The sequence below is a fragment of the Bombyx mandarina genome, chromosome 08, assembly GCF_030267445.1.
Source record: "Bombyx mandarina strain Sakado chromosome 08, ASM3026744v2".
Lineage (NCBI taxonomy): Eukaryota > Metazoa > Arthropoda > Insecta > Lepidoptera > Bombycidae > Bombyx > Bombyx mandarina.
In genome coordinates this window covers 1,607,127-1,631,729 of record NC_143215.1, presented here as the reverse complement: position 1 = coordinate 1,631,729, position 24,603 = coordinate 1,607,127, and the positions used below count along the sequence as shown (strand labels likewise).

The window sequence follows — 24,603 nt, the reverse complement described above, 5'->3', positions numbered from 1 at the left end:
ATAAGGCTCCCGCGATCGAATTAGGACCATAATTCTATGCGTAGTACTTTCGTAATATGGTAAATTTCTATGAGGAATGTCTCCTAAAGCCTTGAATGTTTCGTCAGCCGAGTTCTGATTTTATAATGGGTACTACGATGCTTTAATAAGTCGATAGCTTTACGCATTTCGAATTCTTTTCGAACGTGATTCACGGGCAAGTATATTTATTTAAGCGTTGATTGCAAGATAATTTAAACTATGGCTCAACCTTATGATATCTATGTTAACTAGCAGATTAAAGCATCTTGTTTGCGCTTGATAGGTTAGGAACTTGATAGGTTGTTGGTTAGGAACTGATGCGTATGTTAAAGGTCTTCATAGAGAGAGAAGAGGAGTTCACGACCTATTTCATTAGAATAGTTACCGATGAATGGCGATGCTTACTTTCAGACAATTCATTCACTTCAATTGACTTTTCAACTTTCGGACCAATGATGTATGATAATTTTTCTGTACGAAAATATCAGTAGTACTAATTTAATCAGTCTTAATTTTGTTCATTATTAAACGGCTGATTTTTAAAAAAACCGACCCCTTGTGTCTGTTAAATTCTAGAAAAACTATTTGTCAAACTTTTCGAAGTCAATACGAATTCAAGTGGTAATGGCGCGGTGATCAGTACAACAATCGGCGAGTGAGGCCGGTTGTGTTACCTCAGTTTACGTGTAACCTCACATCAGGAGGTACGTGTGTTAGTTAACGTATAAATAAAACATTTTCACATACGTGCCTGTTACGCGCGATAAACTTTTGTTGCTTTTGCTCAACGGGACGAAACGAAATTTGAGGTTAGTTTTTAAATTTTATTTTTGTAACTAATCATTTGGCTTATTGGTTCCGTGCGAATTTGAGGGGGAATTAAACATGACGTCACGAAGCCTGACTATTTACCGTCGTAAATATAAAACTGTATTATACAATTGAATCATTGGATTGATAAGTGGTTCATCACAAAACGCAAGAAAAAAAGCTTTACAAGGTCTGTATCGTTTAAGTTTTGATTAAACAACAGTACCTACATATTATTGTCAACGTCTAGTTTATTAGAGCTTTGTAAACAGCTTTAAAGAAAAAAATATAACTTGAATACCTAATAGTCCAAAGAGTAACATCTAAATACTAAATTCAAATTAAAGTTTGTTACTGCGTAGGTATTTTGAGAAAATTCTAATTAAAACTGGCAATGTAACAGGTGCCATGGTAGGAGGTTCAAAGATCTTTTGTATCTCTACCTGCAATTTTCATATTAAATCAAACGGTGTTTCACTGTTATTAATTTATGATTTAAAGGTATTAATAAACAAACTTACTTTATGTTTAGGTAATATGTAATTTAATTAAAATTCGTTCGTATGCAAACTAATATTATGTGTTGCATTTAAAAAAAAATATAGTTCGGCTGACGAATTGGCCCCAAAATGTCACAAGAATGGTTTTTGACGAAAATAAATAGGTACGATATTATGTATGCGAATATATTTTATCTGTGCACTAACAACTAATTAAATAAATTTAAATTCGAGAATCGCTAATCATATAATTTAAAAATCAAGGATTCGAATTATAATCATACTGTCGTAATACATAATATTTCCTTGTGTTGTTACACATACATTGAAATAGCGATCAAATTATTCAAACATATGAGGCAGATCACGTTTTTAGATAAAAGAGCGGCCAACTTCATTACTGCCGTTGACATTGTCGAAATATTTTTTTATTGCATATATGGGTGGACGAGTTCACGGCCAAAGACATGAGTTCTAAGGTCTCATTTTAACTACGGCTGCCCCGCCCTTCAAACCGAAACGTATTACTGCTTCACAGCAGATATAGGCACGGTGATGGGAACTACCCGCGCGGAATCCCAAGACGTCCTACCACCAGTAATATTTTAGACTCAGTCAAAGCGATAATCATTATCATTTTATCACTCGAATCTAACCTTACAGTCCTGTTACGCAAGTCAAGGAGTGACCTGTAAGATTAATCCCAGAACTCGATAGCTCAGCAGAGAAACATGATTTTTAAAACACAACATTAATTGATTGACAATTTAGAGTTCACTAATCTATGCAAATGTAATTCATCGTTCTATATTGTAGAACGGGCTTTTAATTTCGCAACGTGTCACGTGTTACAACAATTGCGTAAGTAGACGCATTGTGTGTGACAATACAATATAGTTGTCACATTAAAAAACCTGATACGTATATCAGATGAAGTTGCTCCAAACTAAAGCTGCAGTCTAACAAGTCCGTCCTATGCCATTGGCTGATTCTTGCTCAGATACCTGACGTAAACAATTTAGTGTTTAATTTTTTCTTTTGCTAAAGCGTACAGTGGAAATAGGTCAAATAATTTGTTTTTCTTTTTTTTAACACGTTGAACGCCACATGAAAAAGTATTTTCATTTAGGTCACAGTGCTCACAGCGCCTTATCTTACTGAACCGTTCGGGCCATGAGGGTCGCCCGTGAGCCATGTGAGGGTTCCAACGTAAATGCTTCCTACAAGACACAGATTGCAGCTATCAAACAAAACGTACTCAACAAATGTTCACGATTGACTTCCACGGTGAAGGAATAACATCGTGTAATAAAAACACAACCTGCATAATTATAATTTGCGTAATTACTGGTGGTAGGACCTCTTGTGAGTCCGCGCGGGTAGGTACCACCACCCTGCCCATTTCTGCCGTGAAGCAGTAATGCGTTTTGGTTTGAAGGGTATAGGGCAGCCGTTGTAACTATACTGAGTTCTTAGAACTTATATCTCAAGGTGGGTGGCGCATTTACGTCGTAGATGCTTATGGATTCCAGTAACAACTTAACACCAGGTGGGCTGTGAGCTCGTCCACCCATCGTTCGTTTGACCCGACAGATGAAACCTTTGCTCGGCCTTGGCTTAGCTCCCGCTAACTAAGGGATGCAACCCAAGTCTCCTTAAATCAATATTTTGTAGCTGTTGTCCATGTAGCCACCGGCACAGTTCTAGTTTGAAAATTATCCCTCCAACGATTACCTACCAGCTTAAAGTCAATACCCGTAGCGTATGCTCTCAAACGGGCCGCTGTATAAACTATAAGTGGAATAAATAATATATAAATAAATAAATAAATAAATAAATATTTACTAACAATCACGCCACGTTAACTGGTCCCGTGATAAGTTCGTAAAGAACTTGTGTTACAGGTACCAGATAACGGAAATAAATGTAATATTTTTATTATACACATACATATATTTAATATACATCCATAACCCTGGAAAAGACATTTATATTTTTTATCATACAAATATCTTCCCTTGGCAGGATTCGAACCCGCGACCCCCTTGTGTAGTGACCATGTCACTTACCACTACACCAGACAGCCGTTGTTTGTTGAATACGTACAAAATAGACATAGCCATGTATGAATTATGTATGTTATCCGATTCCTCTTAGTAGGACGAGGTTGCGAGAAACTCATGCGATTTTGCTTCGATTCAGAACAGAGATGCTTACATTACATTACATTTTACAAATCTACACATTTAACATGGCAATTAAAATAGATAATCATTATGTCAGCCTAACCACTGTCCACTGCTGAACATAGGTCTCTCCAACTGATGTCCAGTGAGGCCGATTCGTTGCCACCAAATTTTTTTTTTTATTGTTTAGATGGGTGGACGAGCTCACAGCCCACTTGATGTGTAGTTACTGGAACCCATAGACATCTACAACGTAGATGCGCCACCCACCTTGAGATATAAGTTCTAAGGTCTCAGTATAGTTACGACGGCTGCCCCGCCCTTCAAACCGAAACGCATTATTGCTTTACGACAGAAATAGGCAGGGTGGTGGTACCTAGCCGTGCGGACTCACAAGAGGTCCTACCACCAGTAATTATGCAAATTATAATTTTGCGGGTTCGATTTTTATTATTTTCAACGGCTTATAAAATAAATATTATTTAATTAATGTATACCGAGTTCGTTTTTTTGACGTGAATAAGTTAGAACTACCTTACTATTATTACTAAATTCTAATACTATTACTTTATGATTTGAAATAGCCCGTATTGGCTGATGGTCGAATATCGACCGTAATTACTGACAATTCAAAATTTAAATTCATTTTACCCATTAAAATTTTCTCTTTCGTGTAGTTTTTAAATTTAGACATACATACCTATATTCATTTGGAGCAGAATAAAGACTTTGTTTCAATAAAGTTACTAATTTAAATTTTTTATTCACTTTTGTGCTGTCCAAGAGTTTTTAATTATTACCATCTTACGCAAACTTGTATAAGTACAGACCATCAGAGTGGCCATGGAAAGCAATGCCAGGGGTACGACCAAGCCGCTGCCTACTCTTAGCTCAGTTACATAACAAATCATATTATTAATACATAATATCAAAGTTGTTCAGTTTATCTCTTACGTTTTCACGCCCAGATCACTGAACCTATTTTGATTAAATTCGGTATGAAGGTAGTTTGAACTCTGGGAAATAACATAGCGCCGCTGTCAAACCAAAATCTGCTATGTGCAAAAATTCTATTTTGAATTAACGAGTAAAACATTAACTTATAAAATTTTATATGAACGTGAATTTTTAAGAACTACATAATATATCAAATGATAGCCATAGATCAGGGGCTCCCAAACTTATTTTGTCTACTGCCCACTTTGAGAATAAATTGTTTTTTAGCGTCCCATTATTCAACTACTTAAAAACCACTATAGCGAGAGCTCAGTCGGTGTCTAAGAGTCCTCTTAGATGAAATCACAAATCACCCCCTCAAGCCTCTACACAACGCCCCCTTTTTTCTGGGTCTCTTACCGCCCCCCTTATGCCTGCAGCGCCCACAAGGAGGCGTTATCGCCCACTTTGGGAATGGCTGCTATAGATAAATATTCAAGCCATAGACACATAACAGTTTTTTTTATACTGTAGATAGGGCTGTGAACTATACGAAAAGGTCCAAAAGTACATAGCAGATTTTGGTTCGACAACGACGATAGGTTTATATCACTTATATAAAACTTAGCCCACTCAAACGCAGTAGGCCTTTTATATCACTTATATAAAACTTAGCCCACTCAAACGCAGCAACAGAATGACATTCGAATTATCGTTTGATTTTAATTGTAATCTCATTCAAAATAACTACATTAAATCGTTTTGCTGTTGGTATTCGGTTGCTTATTACAACGCATGTAATAATCACATGACCTGTGAACATGATCTTACGACTAACGACCTTGCACTAGCAACATCAAGAGAGTCACACGATGCCGTGAAATAGAATGTTTTCTTATTTAATCAACGTTCGTGAATATTGGGGCCAGAAGTCGTTTAAATCTAACAAATTTACGATGCAATACAACAAAATCTGTGCACGTTTTGAAAATAGTTAATTTAGAATTAGGTTTACATTAACAAATGAACAACGTCGTGTATTGAAGAAGTAATAGTGCAAGGCGTAAGGCTTGTATTACAGTTTTTGTTTAATAACATGCCCCACAGACGACGCTTGTTTCTAATTAATTATAATAGTATAATAGCATTCAATTCCTTCGCTGTAGTACATGAGATAGTCGCACTACTGATTAGTATAAATGAGTCGACTATTATCAAAGCCGGCAATGTGACTTTTGGACAATTATTGGTAAATAAGAAAAACGAATTATTGACTTTGTATTCCATTGGCAGTCACAAAACTCTTCTGAACGACATCTTAGATAAATAACAGGTTAAGTATTAACCTTTATTTAATGCAGGTTTTGAACCGTATTCTTTGAAGGAGACGATTATATTCAAATCAATCTGTATTGAGATATCAATAATTTTTTTTTTGTCCAAATGCACAGATTGCCACCTTTGACGACTCAAATACCGTATTTTTTTTACAAAAGATATATTATGAAATCTAATAGAAATATGCGATCAGAAATTTGTTTATTGTGCCAAAATATTTTGTTTCACTGTATTCACTTAAAAGAGTAGGTTCGTTTGTCCACCATTTTGATGCAAAAAAAAAAACATACCAAAATTGATTTCGTTAACAATCTAAAATTAAAATACAATTTTAAGAATGTCCGAACGAGACAGTCCAAGGTAAGCTGCTTAGATATTAGGCCGAACGGAATGTTCCGAGTTTATCGCTCTAAATGTTGCAAATTTGTAACGAAAGAGGAGCCATTCTTTTGAAATGCACCCAAACAATTTGGGTGGTAAGTAAGCTAAGAATGCCCATGGACGTCAACAATGCCGGCGACTCGAGAAGACCCTCAAGAGGTTTTAATTCCAGAGTCGAATGATACGCGGCAGAAATCATCTCTGGGAAAGCACTGTGGACGAACGCAGTTGTTTCAAGTACAGCTCTGTTTTGGAGGTATGCTCCCTGGCAAAGCAACCGTGTTTCTGGGTAAACTTAGAGGTTCCGAGAAATCCGTATGCTAAGCTTTCTGGTTTAGTAGTATGAAGTTGGTAGTGTGAAGACGTTAATCGGTTGTATGTATTGTAAGCCCGTTTGAGTTAATACCAGACTTCTGCTTATTTATGCAATGCAATTGAGACTTAGACCCATTAATGAGGTGGACGAGACACGTTATTACGGACTCTATATGCCATAGCAGTGGAGCGTAACCTCTACATATGCTCCTCAAATAGGTTTGTCGCAGTTTTATCTTTAGATAGGCCTTCAGCCTTCCTAATTGTTATTGGGTCAGTGAACAGCCCTAGCAAGAGCAGTGCTTCGCAGAATCTACCACCGGATCGGAGCGCCATGACGCTAATGAGATTGAGTGATTCCCAGAGACCATAGGCTACTTAATGTAAACATAATTCAATTCATACAACGACAGTACGCAGAAAGCATTGGAGCTGATAATACACCTTATCACCACCAAGTTGGTTAATCATCCAGTAAATGCGAACCTGTATGGTTTCATACATATGTACACAATTGGAGAATAATATCCCTTAATTTTGCTACACATTCTTAACATTTTAACAGACTCATATTCCCTGAGCCTCCGCACCCGCTCATGAGCTCTTTAAACGGAAACAGCAAAGCATGGTGCCTTCGTGTAATAAATATGTAGTACAGAGGCCCGATCAGCTGAATATATTCTGCCGCAAATAAGTTCGCAAAGAATTATTTCGTTTGAAACCATATCCACGTATCCGAGCTTGTGTTATGTGTGTTTTGATTCCCACATGTAGGTCACGGCGGCCCAGTGGACGCTAAGAATTCACAATAACCTTTTATATGAGAGCTCGGTGCATGCATGTATGCTTTTCTCGTCTATGGGCTCCGGTCTAGGCTTATCTTATCTCTTCTGCTTTTACTATGTAAGAAAGAAACGGTGAGTATTCGTGAATAAACTTGACTTTACGTCTAAACTCATGCGTTTTAAGTCTCAACTCTGCTATCATTTTTATGAAAGTAATAGCAGATTGTCATGCCGCGAATCTGAAAACGAATTCGTAGTGATGAAATTCAGAATGCATCATTAGTGGGGATCGCCAATCAAATGGGCTAATTAATAATTGTAAATAGACATGCTTTAACAAAAACCGACTTCAAATATAAAAAAAAAGATATTCCAATACAAATTAATATACACTAAAAATAATAATCGTCGAGTTATTATCTATTTGTCGCGCACGTACTTAATGTAAATTTAAGACTTATATGGTTTTCTCATGGATACCATTATCAGAACTGGACTAAAATTGAAATGATATCACACGGGAAGCGTCAGCTTTCTAATAAAAAAAGAATCATCAAAATCGAATCACCCAGTCAAAAGTTATGAGGTAACAAACATTAAAAATAAAAACATATAGTCGAATTGAGAACCCCCTCCTTTTTTGAAGCCGGTTCTAAAAACGCGAGTAAAGGAGAGCGAAAGTCATTAATTTAGGAGTATCCAATGAGTTGTAGTAAATTCTTGCCGATTGTAAAACCGATAGCGTCCATTCAACATGTTAATAATGATTACCGGTGGCCGCTTTTACAAAAAAAACAATTTATTGCCCTTGCAGGTAGACGATCATACGGCCCACCTGATGGTGAGTGGTTACCGTCGCCCATTGACTTCACCAATGCCAGGGGCAGAGCCAAGCCGCTGCCAAAAGTTCATTGTAGTAAATTCTTGCCGATTGTAAAACCGGTAGCGTCCATTCATCATGTTAATAATGATTACCGGTGGCCGTTTTACAAATTTTTTTTTATAGCCCTTGCAGGCAGGCTATCATACGGCTCACCTGATGGTGATAGGTTACCGTCGCCCATGGACTTCAGCAATGCCAGGGACAGCAGAGCCAAGCCGCTGCCAAAAGTTCATTGTAGTACATTCTTGCCGATTGTAAAACCGGTAGCGTCCATTCGTCATGTTAATAATGGTTAACGGTGGCCGCTTATACGAACTCCATCAACCCCCGAAGTAAACCTTCATCCCCGTTTCGGATCATCTCTTCTTTTTATGCAGAAACATGAGCAACGATCCGCGACCACAGAATAAACACATTACAAAAATGAAATATTACATTATTGTTTTCTAAGACACGATGTTTGTTCAACTGTTACCTTCAGCAGACCGGGTCGTTCTAATTGATTTATTATTTAATTGAAAGTTAAATTAAGGACGTACATTATATGTACGTGTTTTGTAAACAAGTTTCTATTGTTCATTTTAATTATTGTCCGTGAATTATTATAATAAGGTCATTTTTAATTATACCCGTATCGGTAGCTATTGAAGTGGGGGATGTTGTAGCTTAGGTCAGGGAGGAGGGCGTTTCAAAACATGAATAATTGCGCCATTGATTGTTTGAACAAGAACGTTTCCGAATCCGAACGATTGTAGGAGTTATTCGTGTGGCCTCAAAATACTATCTACCAAACGGCAACGGTGCAATTACAAGACTTATATTGGCGTGAGTGGAGAAAGAAGATCGTACAAAAATGTATTGGGACGCTAAAGTTAGAACTTTTTTCCTTAAACTTGTCCCTCAAGGATTCCCTCGGGTACCAAACCAAGCCAGTGTACCAAAAGCCTAGCTTGATCGACCAAAATGAGAGTTGAAAAAGCGGTTTATCTTCGGGTCGGCTAAAAATACAACTTATACCAAGGTAATAAGAAATAATTCGATAACTTCCTGCTTTATAATTTATCTGCGTGACCTCCGCTTCGGTTCCGGGCCTTTCCATTTAATCATTTCAACTGCCGACCTTCTGGACCACGCGCTGTGTCAACAAACATAATGTTGAATTGTATGTAAATAAGACAGTTGCCTTTGGACGGGACGAGACATAATTAAAGGCTCATAAGTTAGGCCCTTCTGATACCGAAGGTATTTAATGTACTGTTCACTAGTACCACAATTAATTATTTGTTGTTTAAGTTAACTTACTATACAAGATATTTTTATTTTTATTGCCCTTGCAGGCAGACGACTATACGGCCCATCTGATGGTCAGTTACCGTCGCCATTTTTACCGGTGGTAGGACCTCTTGTGAGTCCGCACGCGCAGATACCACTACCCTGCCAAATTTCTGCCGTGAAGCAGTAATGCGTTTCGGTTTGAAGGGTGGGGCAGTCGTTGTAACTATATTAACTTATATTATCTCAGGGTGAGTGGCGCATTTACGCTGTAGATGTCTTTAGGCTCCAGTAACCACTTAACAACCAGGTGGGCTGTAAGCTCCTCCACCCATCTAAGCTATAAAAAAAAATTGACTTCAGCAATGCGAATGCCGCCTTAAATTAAGTAAGCGATGAGCGGAAATCCCCACGCAAAACGGGCATATGTAGCTAGAACACCATTTGCGGAGAAAGGTCGGTGTGCTGTGAACTTACATTTTGTGGAATAGCAGTGTTGAGTGGAGACAATAGACGCACGTAGACGGAGACCACGCGCGACCACGTTGCGAATGTACATACGTGCACACAAAAGAAATCGTTAAAATACATTCAATAGTGTTGTTAACGATCATGTCAGTGTCACTTGTATTTTTAGCACTTGTCTTTTTGTGTATTAAGGAGGAAATAATTAACGGGAACACAATAAATGACCGCTGCCACTAAAAGCGTAAAAGTTAGTCCAATTTTGTATGCAGTTGGAATAGCGCCCCTAGCGGCAAACGTACGCAAACGATCCCATTCCATACAAATATCAGATAACTTTTACGCTATCGAGAACGGTGAAAAACTCTCACTAAGCACACAGGAGTGGCGATCGCGCTTTGGTTTTTTTTCAACGAGATGAATTGGCGTTCCGATGAAGGGCGCGTGAAATCTTTCGATGCGTTGCCTTTTAAATCTGGCCTTACCGCTATTAGGTCGTCAAAGACAATAGGACAACGTTTTTTACTATACGATCGGAATTTTGATCTCAAGTCTCGGCCTTCAGTTTTTGATGTCTTCGGAATATATTGTCTTGTGTTGCTTCACAATCCCGTCCTTTGATCCAAGTTATGTACTACATATACGAGTGAACTTACTTATAACTTACTTAGTCGGTATTTGCATTGTTCTTTTTTTTTATTGCCTTTGTAGGCAGACGAGCATACGGCTCACCTGATGGTAAGTGGTTACCGTCGCTCATGGACGTCAGTAATGCCAGGGGCAGTGTCAAGCCGCTGCCTACTATTAAGTACTCTCCGCAAGCCTCGTTTGAAGAAGGACATGTCATAGCACTCGGGAAACACCGTGGAGGGGAGCTCATTCCATAGCCGGATGGTACGTGGCAAAAAAGATCTTTCATCTCATCTCGCGAGTAACAGCTGTCGGTAAGCTAGACTAGCTTATCTGTCCGCTTTGTCAGCTAATGAAAAACACATTGTATTCCAATATAATCTCAGTAAACAAACTTTAACACAAAGCGTGACTTTCGTAACACCTTCACGAATAACAAAACAAACAACCGTTACATAGAAAACAATTGTTTTAATTAAAGATAATTATATTTCAGAACTCAAGAGAGTGTTATTGAGTTAAAACTGTGTCACGATTAATGTGACATTCCATTCGTTACGCCGATAACAAACGTGTAATAAATTTAATAACTTATATTAAATAAAATAACAATTTAAAAACAGATAAACAGTATTTAAAGGTTATTGTTACAATTGGCATCGTGAGCAAAATTTTTTTTCCTTGTAGCTGTCGTAGAGTGGTGCATGTAAGGCTTAGTGTCCACGATGAAAAAAACGCACACATATTTTCTCGCTGTTTTACCAAAATATGTAGAAAATATCTCCGCAGCCTATATTAAATAAAATAACAATTTAAAAATAGATAAACAGTATTTAACGGTTATTGTTACAATTGGTGTCGTGAGCAATATTTTTTTTCCTTGTAGCTGTCGTAGAGTGTTGCATGTAAGGCTTAGTATCCACGATGGAAAAAAACGCGCACATATTTTCTCGCTGTTTTACAAAAATATGTTAGAAAATATCTCCGCAGCATATATTAAATAAAACAACAATTTAAAAACAGATAAACAGTATTTAACAGTTATTGTTACAATTGGTGTCGTGAGCAATATTTTTTTTCCTTGTAGTTGTCGTAGAGTGCTGCATGTAAGGCTTAGTATCCACGATGAAAAAAAACGCGCACATATTTTCTCGCTGTTTTACAAAAATATGTTAGAAAATATCTCCGCAGCCTATATTAAATAAAATAACAATTTAAAAACAGATAAACAGTATTTAACGGTTATTGTTACAATTGGTATCGTGAGCAATATTTTTTTTTCCTTGTAGCTGTCGTAGAGTGCTGCATGTAAGGCTTAGTATCCACGATGAAAAAAAACGCGCACATATTATTTTCTCGCTGTTTTACAAAAATATATTCGAAAATATCTCCGCAATAATGTATTACGTGCTTTGAAGTGAAACTGAGGAATTATTCGAATATATGCGGTCAGTTTCTTCACTCATCTTTGACTAGCAGACATAATCTGATCCAGAAACCACTGAGTTTGTTGGTCATGACCATTTTTATATCTTATCATTCGGCACTGGAGTGGCATTCCGGTCTTTGGTTGTTGCCAACTCTATGACTTGTCCTTAAAATGCTTGACAAGAGCTATTTGCGGTAACAGCTTGACCGTGCTTCCAGCATGTCGATGTCCCCTCTCCATCATCTAGACTGCGATGACAGGACTCTTGTCGCAATGCAGGAAAGAGTAGACCAGTTTCGATCTGATGACTTCAATTGCATGAGGCAGCATGAGGAGGGCTTATAACCTAACCAATGAAAAAACGAAATCCTCGTAATATTTTAATGGTCGTAAAATACAACAAACACAGTTGAGCCTTTTTTATTTATTGCTTATATGGGTGGACGAGCTCACAGCCCACCTGGTGTTAAGTGGTTACTGGAGTCTATAGACATCTACAAGGTAAATGCGCCGCCCACCTTGAGATATAAGTTCTAAGGTCTCAGTATAGTTACAACGGCTGCCCCACCCTTTAAACCGCATTTTTCTTCACGGCAGAAATAGGCAGGGTGGTGGTACCTACCCGTGCGGTATCGCAACAGGTCTTACCACCAGTAATTACGCAAATTATAATTGCGCGGGTTTGATTTTTACTACACGATGCTATTTCTTCACCGTGGAAGTCAATCGTGAACATTGGTTAAGTACGTATTTCATTAGAAAAGTTGCCTATAATTGTAGTTACTGTCAGCCACTTACACTGTAAACTCACACACACACTTAGGTGAATCACACATTATGCGTCATCATCGCAGACCACTCTTGTGGTATTTCCCTTACCCTGCGAAAAACGGGTTTCGTTCATGAGGTTAAATAAATCGGAAGTTCGTGACTCACATTTTTTATTACTTCACGCAGACCAGCTAATGGTATCAAACGCAACCGTTATCCGCATTATTAACAGTGTCCATATTATGTCTAATGTCTAATTATATAAAAATGAATTGCTGTTGTGCCCACAAACGATTTAATATTTCATTTTTATTTTGAAAATTACTTTTATTCGTTCAAAGGCTTTTTTGCGGAAGATCATAGCGCCACGAATCCATACATATTTATTTCTTCATAAGGCCTCAAAAGGCCTTCATTAAATCAATAAAAGGATTGCCTCATCCAACTGTATCGTATGACACCTTCGAGAATTAGTCGTAATACTTGACTTGGCTGGCCGTATCGATCTGTAAGTTCCGCTAAATAATAACGTTTCAGGGTTTGATTTTATTACATGTTCATACCTGAAATTCGCGTGACTCAATATTTTAATTCAAATAGTGGCTAATTAATAGCACGAGGGCTAATTGAATTCACTTACGATTTACAAATATGTGTTCCATTGCGTGGGCTTAGCGGTCGATGCTTAATATACTGTATTTTAGATTTTGGGTTTTAGGGTCACAGTAGGTATAGTGGTAATATTAGGGTACAAAATAATTTATTATATTTGCTTGCTTTTTAGGTAGAATGTCCAAACTTTTCCGTGATTGGTTGACGAATTCAATGCATGTTTTCGACTTTTCCACTTCTAAAAAACCTATGGTAAAATATGTCTTTGGTGGGTTGCAGAACACGTCTGCGCCGATTTCTTCAAAACCTATCTATATCGCTTGTTTAAGCTACATTCTGGAACGATGTCGTGGGCATATTTTATTAAAAATAAATAAAATATCAATTCTTAATAATGAAAATTCAATTCTGTAATAATATCTCAGTCTGTTGTAGTCTAAATAATTCTCAACCGAATCATACTAATTTAACTCATTATTAGCGAATGGCCGCTGCGGTCACGGAAATAAAATTTACAATTTATTTATAACACATTTGCATCACTGCTCTTCTCGGTTTTAAGATGATTGTACATATTTTGATGAATTTCAAGAATAGATTGTTTAGGTAGAATTTGCACAGAAAAATTAGTGTTTGTTTCCATCACTGTTGCTGTTATTTTTGAATTATTATTGAACTGAATATTAATGTATTACATGGGTCACGTCATCATCAACCTAAAGCAGTCCACTGCTGGACATAGCCTTTTCCAATTGCACGCCACTGAGCACGAACATCGGCTTGTCCAGATCTGTCAGATTTTTACTGGTGGTAGGACCTCTTGTGAGACCGCGCGGGTGGGTACCACCACCTATTGCTGCCGTGAAGCAGTAATGCGTTTCGGTTTGAAGGGTGGGGCAGCCGTTGTGGATGTCTATGGGCTCCAATAACCACTTAACACCCGGTGGGCTCTGAGCTCGTCCACCCATCTAACCAATAAAAAACAAAGAAAAAGAAAAAAAAAAGAAAAGAAAAAAAAACTTGCTCCCGTGGCTGACAGTAACTACAATTATAGGCAATTTTTCTCATAAAATACGTACTTAACAAATATTCACGATTGACTTCCACAGTAACGGAATAACATCGTGTAATAAAAATCAAACCCGCAAAATTATAATTTGCGTAATTACTGGTGGTAGAACGTCTTCTGAGTCCGCACGGGTAGGTCCCACCACTCTGCCTATTTCGCGTTTCCGTTCGAAGGGTGGGGCGGCCGTTTTACCGTAAAAACTAAGACCTTACAACTCATATTTCAAGGTGGGTTAGGGTTTTACGTAGTTCGTGTCCGTGGGCTCCGGTAGCCATTTAACATCAGGTAGGGCGTAATATCATCCACCCATCTAAGCAATAAAATATACATGAGGGCGTACGATAAAAACAACCAGGCGTTAAAGATAATAATTAAGTGCACGTTTGTTTTTTATTCCTCTATAGCGGAAATCATGGGAAACGCGTAGCTGAGTGTGTATTTATCAAAAAAAATAATCCTATCTGCCAATGATAATCATTCGATCACATTATTATTATTATTTTTTATTTTTATTGCTTAGATGGGTGGACGAGCTCACAGCCCACCTGATGTTAAGTGGTTACTGGAGCCCATGGACATCTACGACGTAAATGCGCCACCCACCTTGAGATATAAGTTCTAAGATCTCAGTATAGTTACAACGGTTGCCCCACCCTTCAAACCGAAACGCATTACTGCTTCACGGCAGAAATAGGCAGGGCGGTGGTACCTACCCGCGCGGACTCACAAGATGTCCTACCACCAGTAAAAAAGTAAAGTATTTGAGGCGAAGTAATCGATTAATCAATAGGTTTTGTGGTCAATAATATGGGGTACAGTGAGAATAATGTTTATAAATAAAAATACGTTATACAAGGATTTAGAACGTTAATTGAATTTTTTAATGCACCGCACTGATTAAATTGCGCGGTCGGTGGTGCAGCATTGCATTTATACATTAATTAATTTTTATTAATTGTTACAAAAAACGTGTAAAGCTGCAACCTCGGTTTGTAAATAAAAATAGTTAAGAAAAACACGTTTCTGTTATAAACCGAACTGCAAAGCATAATTGTATCATTTATATCTCGGTGATTCAGAATTTTAGGTTAAGGTAATAAAATTGTTGTTTTGTCGTCGGTCCTTGATATACGCGTATAAGTTGCAAAGTTGACCGGACACTTGGGGTCGGTGAAGATCACATTAAATAATTTCGTTAGATAGAATTAGCTAAATCTAGTAAGAGCGGATGAAAATTCCGTCTGTTTTTCGATTCTCTGGTAGCCTAAGGGGCTATTCCAGTCACTCCCAGACGGGTAGGTGAGCTCACGGGATCAACCTGAGAGAATTTGCTAACACTAGCCCTAATAAGAGCCGTGCTTCGCAGAGTCTACCACCGGATCGGAATCGCGACCCACTGAGAAGATCCGGCGAGAAACTCAGTGGCATATTTGTGATACAAAGAGTTCTTTTACAATTGGCTGCGATGCTTCTCAGCTTAAACGACGGGCCAACCATTGTACTAGACAACGTTGGGTGAAGATAGTATAACACCACGAGATTACTAGCATAGGTAGACAAAAAAAGGAGTATAAAATTGAGATTTGACTTTGTTCCTCCTCCCTATTCTGGTAACCTCTAGGGGTCATACTAGATTAATTGAGTGAGTAGGTGAGCTCACGGGGTTGTTAGAACCCCTAGGTTAGCTAGGGAATATGACAACAGTAACCGTTTGTTGTAAGGTAGCCTGTACTAGTTCTGCTTATCTATATAATAATACGTGAAGCTAAAACTTTGTACCCCTTTTTACGAAAATGGCGCGGACGGAGGAGTATGAAATATCCCACATTTATAGAGAATATAGAGAATGAGCGCACAATCCTAATATTTTTTTACAATTATGTTTAAAACATACATTAAATCAATATAAAAAAAACATTACACACACTACCGTGTATTTGATACACACACGCAGATATACTCTTTTGTTTATTGTTTAATTTCTGTGGTTAAATTGAGAATAGATTAGTATTGTTTGTCTTTAATATACTTTGTCTATAGTTTAGTCTTGGCGAAATCTATAATTATAGAAATATAATAATAGTCTTTTACAATAGAACCATAATAATGTTCAAACTTATAATTTTAATTAATTATAGTCGAATTCCGACTACTGGGCCCACCACTAGTTTAGATAATTAAAAAGCCGTCTTGTTGAAAATTAAAAGGCACTCATAGCTTTAATCATACATAACACCCTAACCGATGAATTCGTTCTTAAGAACACCAACAAATCTCCAAATTAACATTTTTAAGTGATTTTACATCCTGTTGCCACAGTCAGGCGGATGTTAGAATTTATGGTCACCGTTTTTGCGGTCATACGAGCAAGGTTGATTGTTTGCTAGTAATATATTTACATACGATGTATGTTCGTAAACATATTGAGGAGTTTCCTAAAAAGTCTGACTTACATAATAGAGATACTAGGAACAAACACAAATTTCATGTGCCGATGAGTAGGTTACATAAGATACTAAATTCATTCGGGTGTTTGTCTGTGCGTCTGTACAACAAAATCCCAATCCCACAAGATGTTCAGAACCTACATATACATAGATTTAGGAAAACTATTAAAGAACGTCTGTGCAATAAAACTTACTATAAAATCAATGATTATCTAGAAGATTGCACAAAGTGGGAATGAGTTGCTCGCTCCGGGCATTTCAATATTGCAATAATAGTTACGTTATAATACTCCTTGTAAAAATGAATATTTAAAAAAAAATCTAATATTAAAAAAAAAAGGACATGCCCGCTGAGTTTTTTGCTAGTTCTTCTCAGGGCGGAGGCTAGTTTTTGTGAATTGGCTGTAGTTCTTTTTGACGTTCAACAAGTATGTACTTTCATTTATTTTAAATAAAACATTACTGGTGGTAGGACCTCTTGTGAATCCGCGCGGGTAGATACCACCACCCCGCCTATTTCTGCCGTGAAGCAGTGCATATCGGTTTGAAGGGCGGGGCAGCCGTTGTAACTATACTGAGATCTTAGAACTGATATCTCAAGGTGGGTGGCGCATTGACGTCGTAGATGTCGATGGTCTCCAGTAACCGCTTAACACCAGGTGGGCTGTGAGCTCGTCCACCCATCTAAGCAATAAAATAATAATAATAATATATTTACATTGAAGATAGCTTGTGCCTGGGTTTTTAGCTGTTAACTTTTTTCCAATTTGGTGATTTTCTTTTCAAACGTTTCAGCCGTCAACAATGGGGAGCATCGAGACTCTTGTGCTCCTCCAGCTGGTCTACATCAGCAGCTGCATGGACCAGCTCCACATCGTGTACGAGTGGAAGCAGCTTGACTTCCAATTCCCCTCACCGGAGGCAAGGCAACTGGCTCTGGACGCGAAAGGCTTCATTCCCGAGAACAACGTCCCCATGGGCCTGGAGGTGTACGAAGATCGATTGTTTGTGACTGTCCCGAGGTGGAGGTCTGGCGTGCCCTCCAGTTTGAACTACATCAATTTGAAAGGTAATGTCAGGTAGCCGCCCTGTAATTTTTCGATACTTTTTTTTTATTGCTTAGATGGGTAGACGAGCTCACAGCCCACCTGGTGTTAAGTGGTTACTGGAGCCCATAGACATCTACGACGTAAATGCGCCACCCACCTTGAGATATAAGTTCTAAGGTCTCAAGTATAGTTACAACGGCTGCCCCACCCTTCAAACCGAAACGCATTACTGCTTCATGGCAGAAATAGGCAGGGTGGCGGTACCTACCCGCGCGGACTCACAAGAGGTCCTACCACCAACTTCAATCGTGTGGCAATTGTACCATAGATATTAAACAAATACAATCCCGAAATTGCTTAGTGATGGTGGGCCGTTTTGTAAGCACGGGAAGCTATCCCCACCTTGCCATTGAAGAAGTTATGCCTTCGGACTTGGAGGCAACTTCAGGTGGGCCTTGAGAGCGTCTAGAAAATTTGCGATAATATGCACACTTACCCATTCGGCGCTAGGTACCTAATGGAACTACAATATGTTTGTAATATGAGTACTGATGGTAGGACCGCTTGTGAGTCCGCACGGGTAGGTACCACCACCCTGCCCATTTCTGCCGTGAAGCAGTAATGCGTTTCGGTTTGAAGGGTGAGGTAGCCGTTGTAACTATACTGAGATTTTAGAACTTATATCTCAAGATGGGTGGCGCATTTAAGTTTTAGATGTCTATGGACTCTAGTAACCACTTACCACCAGGTGAGCTGTGAGCTCGTCTACCCATCTAAGCAATAAAAATAAAATAGAATTTTAACTTAGTATCTTTGATTGTGCCAACGATTTACTTATGAAATATTTCAATCGCGTTTTCCTCTGCGCATATATTGAATTTCTGCTTTTACTTGATTCTTGTATTAAAGTAAACATTACATGAGACAAATAGAAAGGGCGTCTGAGGTTGAGTTTCACTGAACGAAGCCGAGAAAATGAAGTGTTCGTATTGGTGGACCCTTTTCTGGCACAACTGCGTCGGGCATACAGTCGCACGCCGGGAAACGTCATCCACTTTATCGGTCGGTCCATTCCGACACTCTTTGACCCCGTAGATAAAGCAGCTGCGCGTTCTGATGTGTTTAAAACGATACCTAAATCCTAGAAAGTTTTAGCGTCATTGTTTTTAATATCCAGCCTATCTCGCTGTTCATTTCATATTTTTTATTTATTTACTAGCTGATCCGGCAGACTTCGTAGTGTCTCGATCGACAAATAAAAGACCTAAACTTCTGTATAAAATAAACTTAAAACAAACAAAAAGAATCCGTCCGACGGGGGACACATCAAAGGGAAAATAAAATTGTTATTTTTATTAAATTCCGAGCATTTTCAAATTTATCTAGCTTTTAACCTTCTCTGGACTTCCACAAATAATTCAAGACCAAAATTAGTCAAATCGGTCCAGCCGTTCTCGAGTTTTAGCGAGACTAACGAACAGCAATTCATTTTTATATATATAGATTGCTTAGATGGGTGGACGAGCTCACAGCCCACCTGGTGTTAAGTGGTTACTGGAGCCCATAGACATCTACAATGTAAATGCCGCCACTCACCTTGAGCTATGACTTCTAAGGTCTCAGTATAGTTACATTTGAATATTTAAATATATCGCTTGATACATTTGCATTAATATTCGCTTTTGTGATCGTATCTAGTGTTATTTGGTTCATTCTGTGTTGTTTTGAATATTCAAGTAGATAATACTTAATCTGAGGTACATTACATGCATACATAAATTATATTCTTAAGGGTGAGACAGTAGTTGCGGGTAGGTACCACTGCCCTGCCTATTTCTGCCGTGAAGCAATAATGTGTTTCGGTTTGAAGGGTGGGGCAGCCGTTGTACTGTTAAAATTGAGACCTTAGAACTATTTCTCAAGGTAGATGTCAATGGGCTCCGGTTACCACTTAACACCAGGTGGGCTGGCTCATCTACCCATCTAAGCTATAAAAAAAGACTATAGAATTTAGACTTAGACCTCGTGTTCTCGATCGGGTATGTAGTTACCTGCGGCCACGGTAAGGGGTTATCATCTCATGTTCCGAAGATGGTGGTGGCATTCGGTGATTACTGGTAGTCAGGTAATCACTTAACACCAGTCAGCTGTGAGCTCGTCCGCCTATTTATGTTACAAAAAATTATCTAAAAACGCAATGAACTTAAAATTAATTATTTCATTACAGATAACTCAACGAGATCTCCTGTTCTTGTACCTTACCCAAACTGGGCAGCTCATTCCACCGGTCTCGATGGTAAGCCACCAGAAATTGTCTCGCCATACCGCGTCAGGGCAGACCGATGCGGTCGCCTCTGGGTTTTGGACAACGGTAAAATAGCAACCTTAGAAAGCAATACCACAAAATATCCTCCTTCGCTCATAATCTACGATTTGAAAACCGATAATCTACTCAGGAAGTACGTGTTCCCGGAAGACCAGGTTAAACAAGATTCCGGTTTTGCCAATATCGCCGTAGAGGATACGGACTGCGATAAAACTTATGCGTATGCCGGCGATTTGGGCAAACCGGCCATAGTCGTCTATTCGTGGGAGAAAAACGATTCGTGGCGTATAACCCATCACTACTTTAACCCCGACCCGTTGGCCTGCGATTTCAGCGTGAAAGGCCACAATTTTAGCTGGACCGACGCGATATTCGGCCTAGGTCTCTCCGCTCCCAATGCTGATAACTTCAGCACCCTGTACTTCCATCCGATGGCCAGTTACAACGAATTTTCGGTTTCGACTGAGTACTTAAGGAACCAAACCATCGCCGATCATAACTTTGATGCCTTCAAACTGTTAGGGAGCCGGGGGCCAAACGCTCAATCAAGTGTTTCGTTTGTGGATAGAAAAACCGGTGTCCTATTTTATTCGTTAGTGAATCTAAACGCTGTGGCCTGTTGGCGGACATCGAACAACAAATACCTGATGAAGAATCAAGGCAGAATTTACATGAACGAGGAGACCATGGTGTACCCTACCGATATAAAAGTCGATTACGAGGATAACTTATGGATCCTTTCGAATCGATTGCCGATTTGGATGTACGGAAAATTGGATCTTAACGAAGTGAACTTTAGGGTGTTTTCCGCTCCCGTCGTCCATGCTATAAGTCATACGGCCTGTGACATCACTCCGAGGTCCGATATTCTGGAAAAATTCGTGAATAAAGCCAAGAACATAACAAAAGATATCGTCGCCAAGGTTAAGCCGAATTCTTCGAGTACCACCAAACCTATTACAGTTTTATTAACATTAAGTTGTCTCGTAAGGTTTTTAGCTACGTAAGTCGTTTCAAAAATCATTCTGTTCGCCGTTCGTAGGGGCTAATGACGTCACTGACATTTGACAGTATGAAGCTAGTCGTCAATGTAACATGACAGTGACGTTCGCACAGATTCTTTAAATCCATCGACGTTCCCTGCTCTTTTCATGTGAGAATAAAAATACAAGGAATCCTTTTTTTTTTAAATAACGGATTTATTTTTTTCAATTACGTAGGAATTAATCGTTTCACCAATAATTCTATTTTTAAGTGTCTCCGTAATTGCACATGTTGCTGTCCCTCTCGCACACCCGCGTTTTACCCACAATGTGTATATTTTAGTGTTATTCGACCGCTAACCCCATCATAGAAAATATTAATTCTGTTTTAGATTTTGGGTAACTTATTATCTGGAAAGTCGGTCAGTTATTACATCATTTACCGAAACAACATAAAATATAAACGTTTTTGTATTTACGTGTGCTATTTTGTTTAGTAACGCTACAACTGGTGGTAGGACCTCTTGTGTGTCCGCGCGGGTAGGTACCACCACCCTGCCTATTTCTGCCGTGAAGCAGTAATGCGATTCGGTTTGAAGGGTGGGGCAGCCGTTGTAACTATACTGAGAACTTATATCTCAAGACGGGTGGCGCATTTACGTTGTAGATGTCTATGGGCTCCAGTTACCACTTTACTCCTTAGGTGGGCTGTGAGCTCGTCCAACCATCTAAGCAATAAAAAATAATAATAATATAATAGCGTTATAAGTCTAATTTATAACGAGCTTAATTTAGCATAAGCACACGCTTTTTTCGATATCTGTATATAGATATTAGTTTCTAATAATTTATTATTTTTATTTAAAATTAAATAAAGCATTCCCGTTACATTTTCTTCGGTTTCTATTTGTGATAATAGTTGTCGAGTGTAATTTACATTTTATATTTCAGTCGATCGTAAAATCATCAGAGTCGGAATTTTTGTTACGAACCAATTATTAGTCGTCTTACATATTTCGGTTCCCTCTGTATTTTGTACCGTATGTTCCATGGGGAGTGCTCTGAGGAATTGTTCGAGATGATACCGGCATCTCGTTTTTACCATCGCACCGCCCGCCACCGGAGTAGAGTTCATCCATACTACCTGGAGCCACTGCGGTCATCCACAGTGCGTTTCCAGAGATCTTTTTTGCCACGTACCATCCGGCTATGGAATGAGCTCCCCTCTACGGTGTTTCCCGAGCACTATGACATGTCCTTCTTCAAACGAGGCTTATGGAGAGTATTAAGCGGTAGGCAGCGGCTTGGCTCTGCCCTTGGCATTGCTGAAGTCCATGGGCGACGGTAACCACTCACCATCAGGTGGGCCGTATGCCCGTCTGCCTAGTGAAGTTTGACATTAAGTAAAAAGAAAGTTCAGTTTGTTAATATAATAATTTTATTAAATTAAGGGCTTTAAATGTTGTTTTCTCATTATACACATAACAGAAAACGCAATTAAGTCTTTTATTGTTTATTTATTCTGGAGTACCCAATATCATTATAAAACAACATTTAAAGCCCTTAATTTAATAAAATTATTATATTAACAAACTGAACTTTCTTTTTACTTAATGTCAAACTTCACTGAATGACATTTAAGAAAAATCCTTTTTATAAAACTAAAGAGTTTTAGACTATGAAGGTTTTTCTTTACACACATTTGTACTTATTAATTGTAATTTGAATTATATGTATATGTTTCGTGATATATGATATGATTTTATTGTAATAAACAATGTTATATATTTTGTAACATTTGTAAAAGTAAAAGTTATCATTATGTAGACTTATCTCGTTGCAAGAACATTATACTTTTGTAATTAATTGAAGGTAATTCATTGTTGCTGTCGATGTTAAGGCTTCGTCAAACAGAACACGTAATTAGCGCGCGTCAGAACGCTAAACTGACGGCGCGCTATGACGCCGAGGCGTGTTGTACTAATATGGTAACATACCGTCAAACAGAGCCCCAGCGCTATAAGTACGCAACGCTCTATCGCGGCGTTAGGACGATTTGACGTAAGGCGTTGAAATTTTTTACAAATTTTATTTTAGCGTCCGAGTGTATTAAAATACTGAATATTGCCCGAAAAATTTATAGAAATAGTTAGAAAATACCCATGCTTATACAATGCCACATCTGAATCACTCAACATCTTAATACTTTTAAATTTTCACACTGCTATCAAAAGGCACTATGATCTGGCGAATGCGTTGCGTCAAGGAGCGTTGGACTCATCTAGTCAATTTGTGTGACATGAAAGAGCGCGACGAACGCGACGCTATAACACAGCGCTAAGTACGCGTTCTGTTTGACGAAGCCTTTAATGGTAATTTATTGAACAGCACCCTTAATAAACACCCAATAAAAATATATGTTTTCCACTAGGTATCTACTCCATTACTTATATGTTTCGATCGTAACCTAAATAGCATTTTTAGTGCTTAAATTTTGCATCACGAAAGGCGCGTGGCGAAAATTGTGCATAACATTCAAAATATCATATTGCTATCTCCTCACTGATCAAAGCTCGCATTGAAAATCATGTCTTAATCAACATTTCTTGTTGACCACATGAGAAGCATAAACGTCAAATATCTATAAATTAATACGTGAAGTAAAAACTTTGTATCCCTTTTTACGAAAATTGCGCGGACGGCGGAGTATGAAATTTTCCACACTTATGGAGAATATAGAGAAGAAGTGCACAATGCTAATATTTTTTAAAAATAATGCATAATAGATACATTAATTAAATAAAGAAAACATTACACACACTACCATGTATTTGACACACACACGCATGCATACTATTTATTTATTGTCAAACTTTTGTTCTTGACGTCTGTGGTCAAATTGAGAGTAGATTAAATATTGTTTGTCTTTATTAATATTTTTCTATAGTGTTGTAGTCTTGGCGTTGAAAATATAATCATAATAGTGTACAAGCTTACAATTCCAATTAATTATAGTCGAATTTCGGCTACCGTTGGACCTCTAGTTTCTATAATGTTCTTCTACAAAAAGTTCTGAGGTACCTATAACACACATGAAAAGACAATACAGTCGAATTGATAGCGCTTTCTTTTTTTGATGGACTAAACTTTTCCACATAAATAATTTATTGAATTTAAAATAAATATGGCATATATTTTTAAAGTTTAATACTAGTCCCACACACATTCCTTATTTTCAGCAACGACTATCTTATTTGTGCCTTTAAAAGTGATATTTTATTTTTGTAAGACAAGACGTGTAGATTTAAAAACATAATATGTTAAAATTATTTTATTGTAAATTAATTTAAATGTTTACTTAATTTTTAATTTGGAAATAAAACATTTGAATGTCA

General features: G+C 38.1%; 2 protein-coding genes across 3 annotated transcripts in view; both read left to right on the top strand.

The window, feature by feature from the left end:
- Window positions 1–24,603, top strand: part of LOC114244944 (ankyrin repeat domain-containing protein 13B) — a 199,528-nt gene extending 174,925 nt beyond the window's left edge. Inside the window, exon 13 of the mRNA XM_089729395.1 lies at window positions 21,912–24,603. The gene's annotated coding sequence lies outside the window, so the exon portion shown is untranslated. The remainder of the gene's footprint in view (window positions 1–21,911) is intronic.
- yellow-f (protein yellow-like) lies at window positions 765–24,603 on the top strand. 2 transcript variants are annotated; one of them, XM_028176915.2, is made up of 3 exons: window positions 765–830; window positions 17,646–17,919; window positions 20,127–24,603. In XM_028176915.2, exons 2-3 carry the CDS (start codon window positions 17,655–17,657, stop codon window positions 21,230–21,232), a joined length of 1,371 nt encoding a protein of 456 aa, XP_028032716.2. In that variant the 5' UTR covers window positions 765–830; window positions 17,646–17,654; the 3' UTR covers window positions 21,233–24,603. The 2 variants fall into 2 exon arrangements, with proteins under 2 accessions (XP_028032716.2, XP_089585522.1); XM_089729396.1 differs by having other exon boundaries at window positions 765–1,021.

What these genes read in the sequence shown, in the direction of transcription:
- yellow-f (XM_028176915.2), top strand. Translation starts at nt 17,655, where the DNA reads ATGGGGAGCATCGAGACTCTTGTGCTCCTCCAGCTGGTCTACATCAGC. An exon ending in GAACTACATCAATTTGAAAG is followed by an intron (nt 17,920 to 20,126) that starts GTAATGTCAGGT and finishes ATTTCATTACAG; the next exon opens with ATAACTCAACGAGATCTCCT.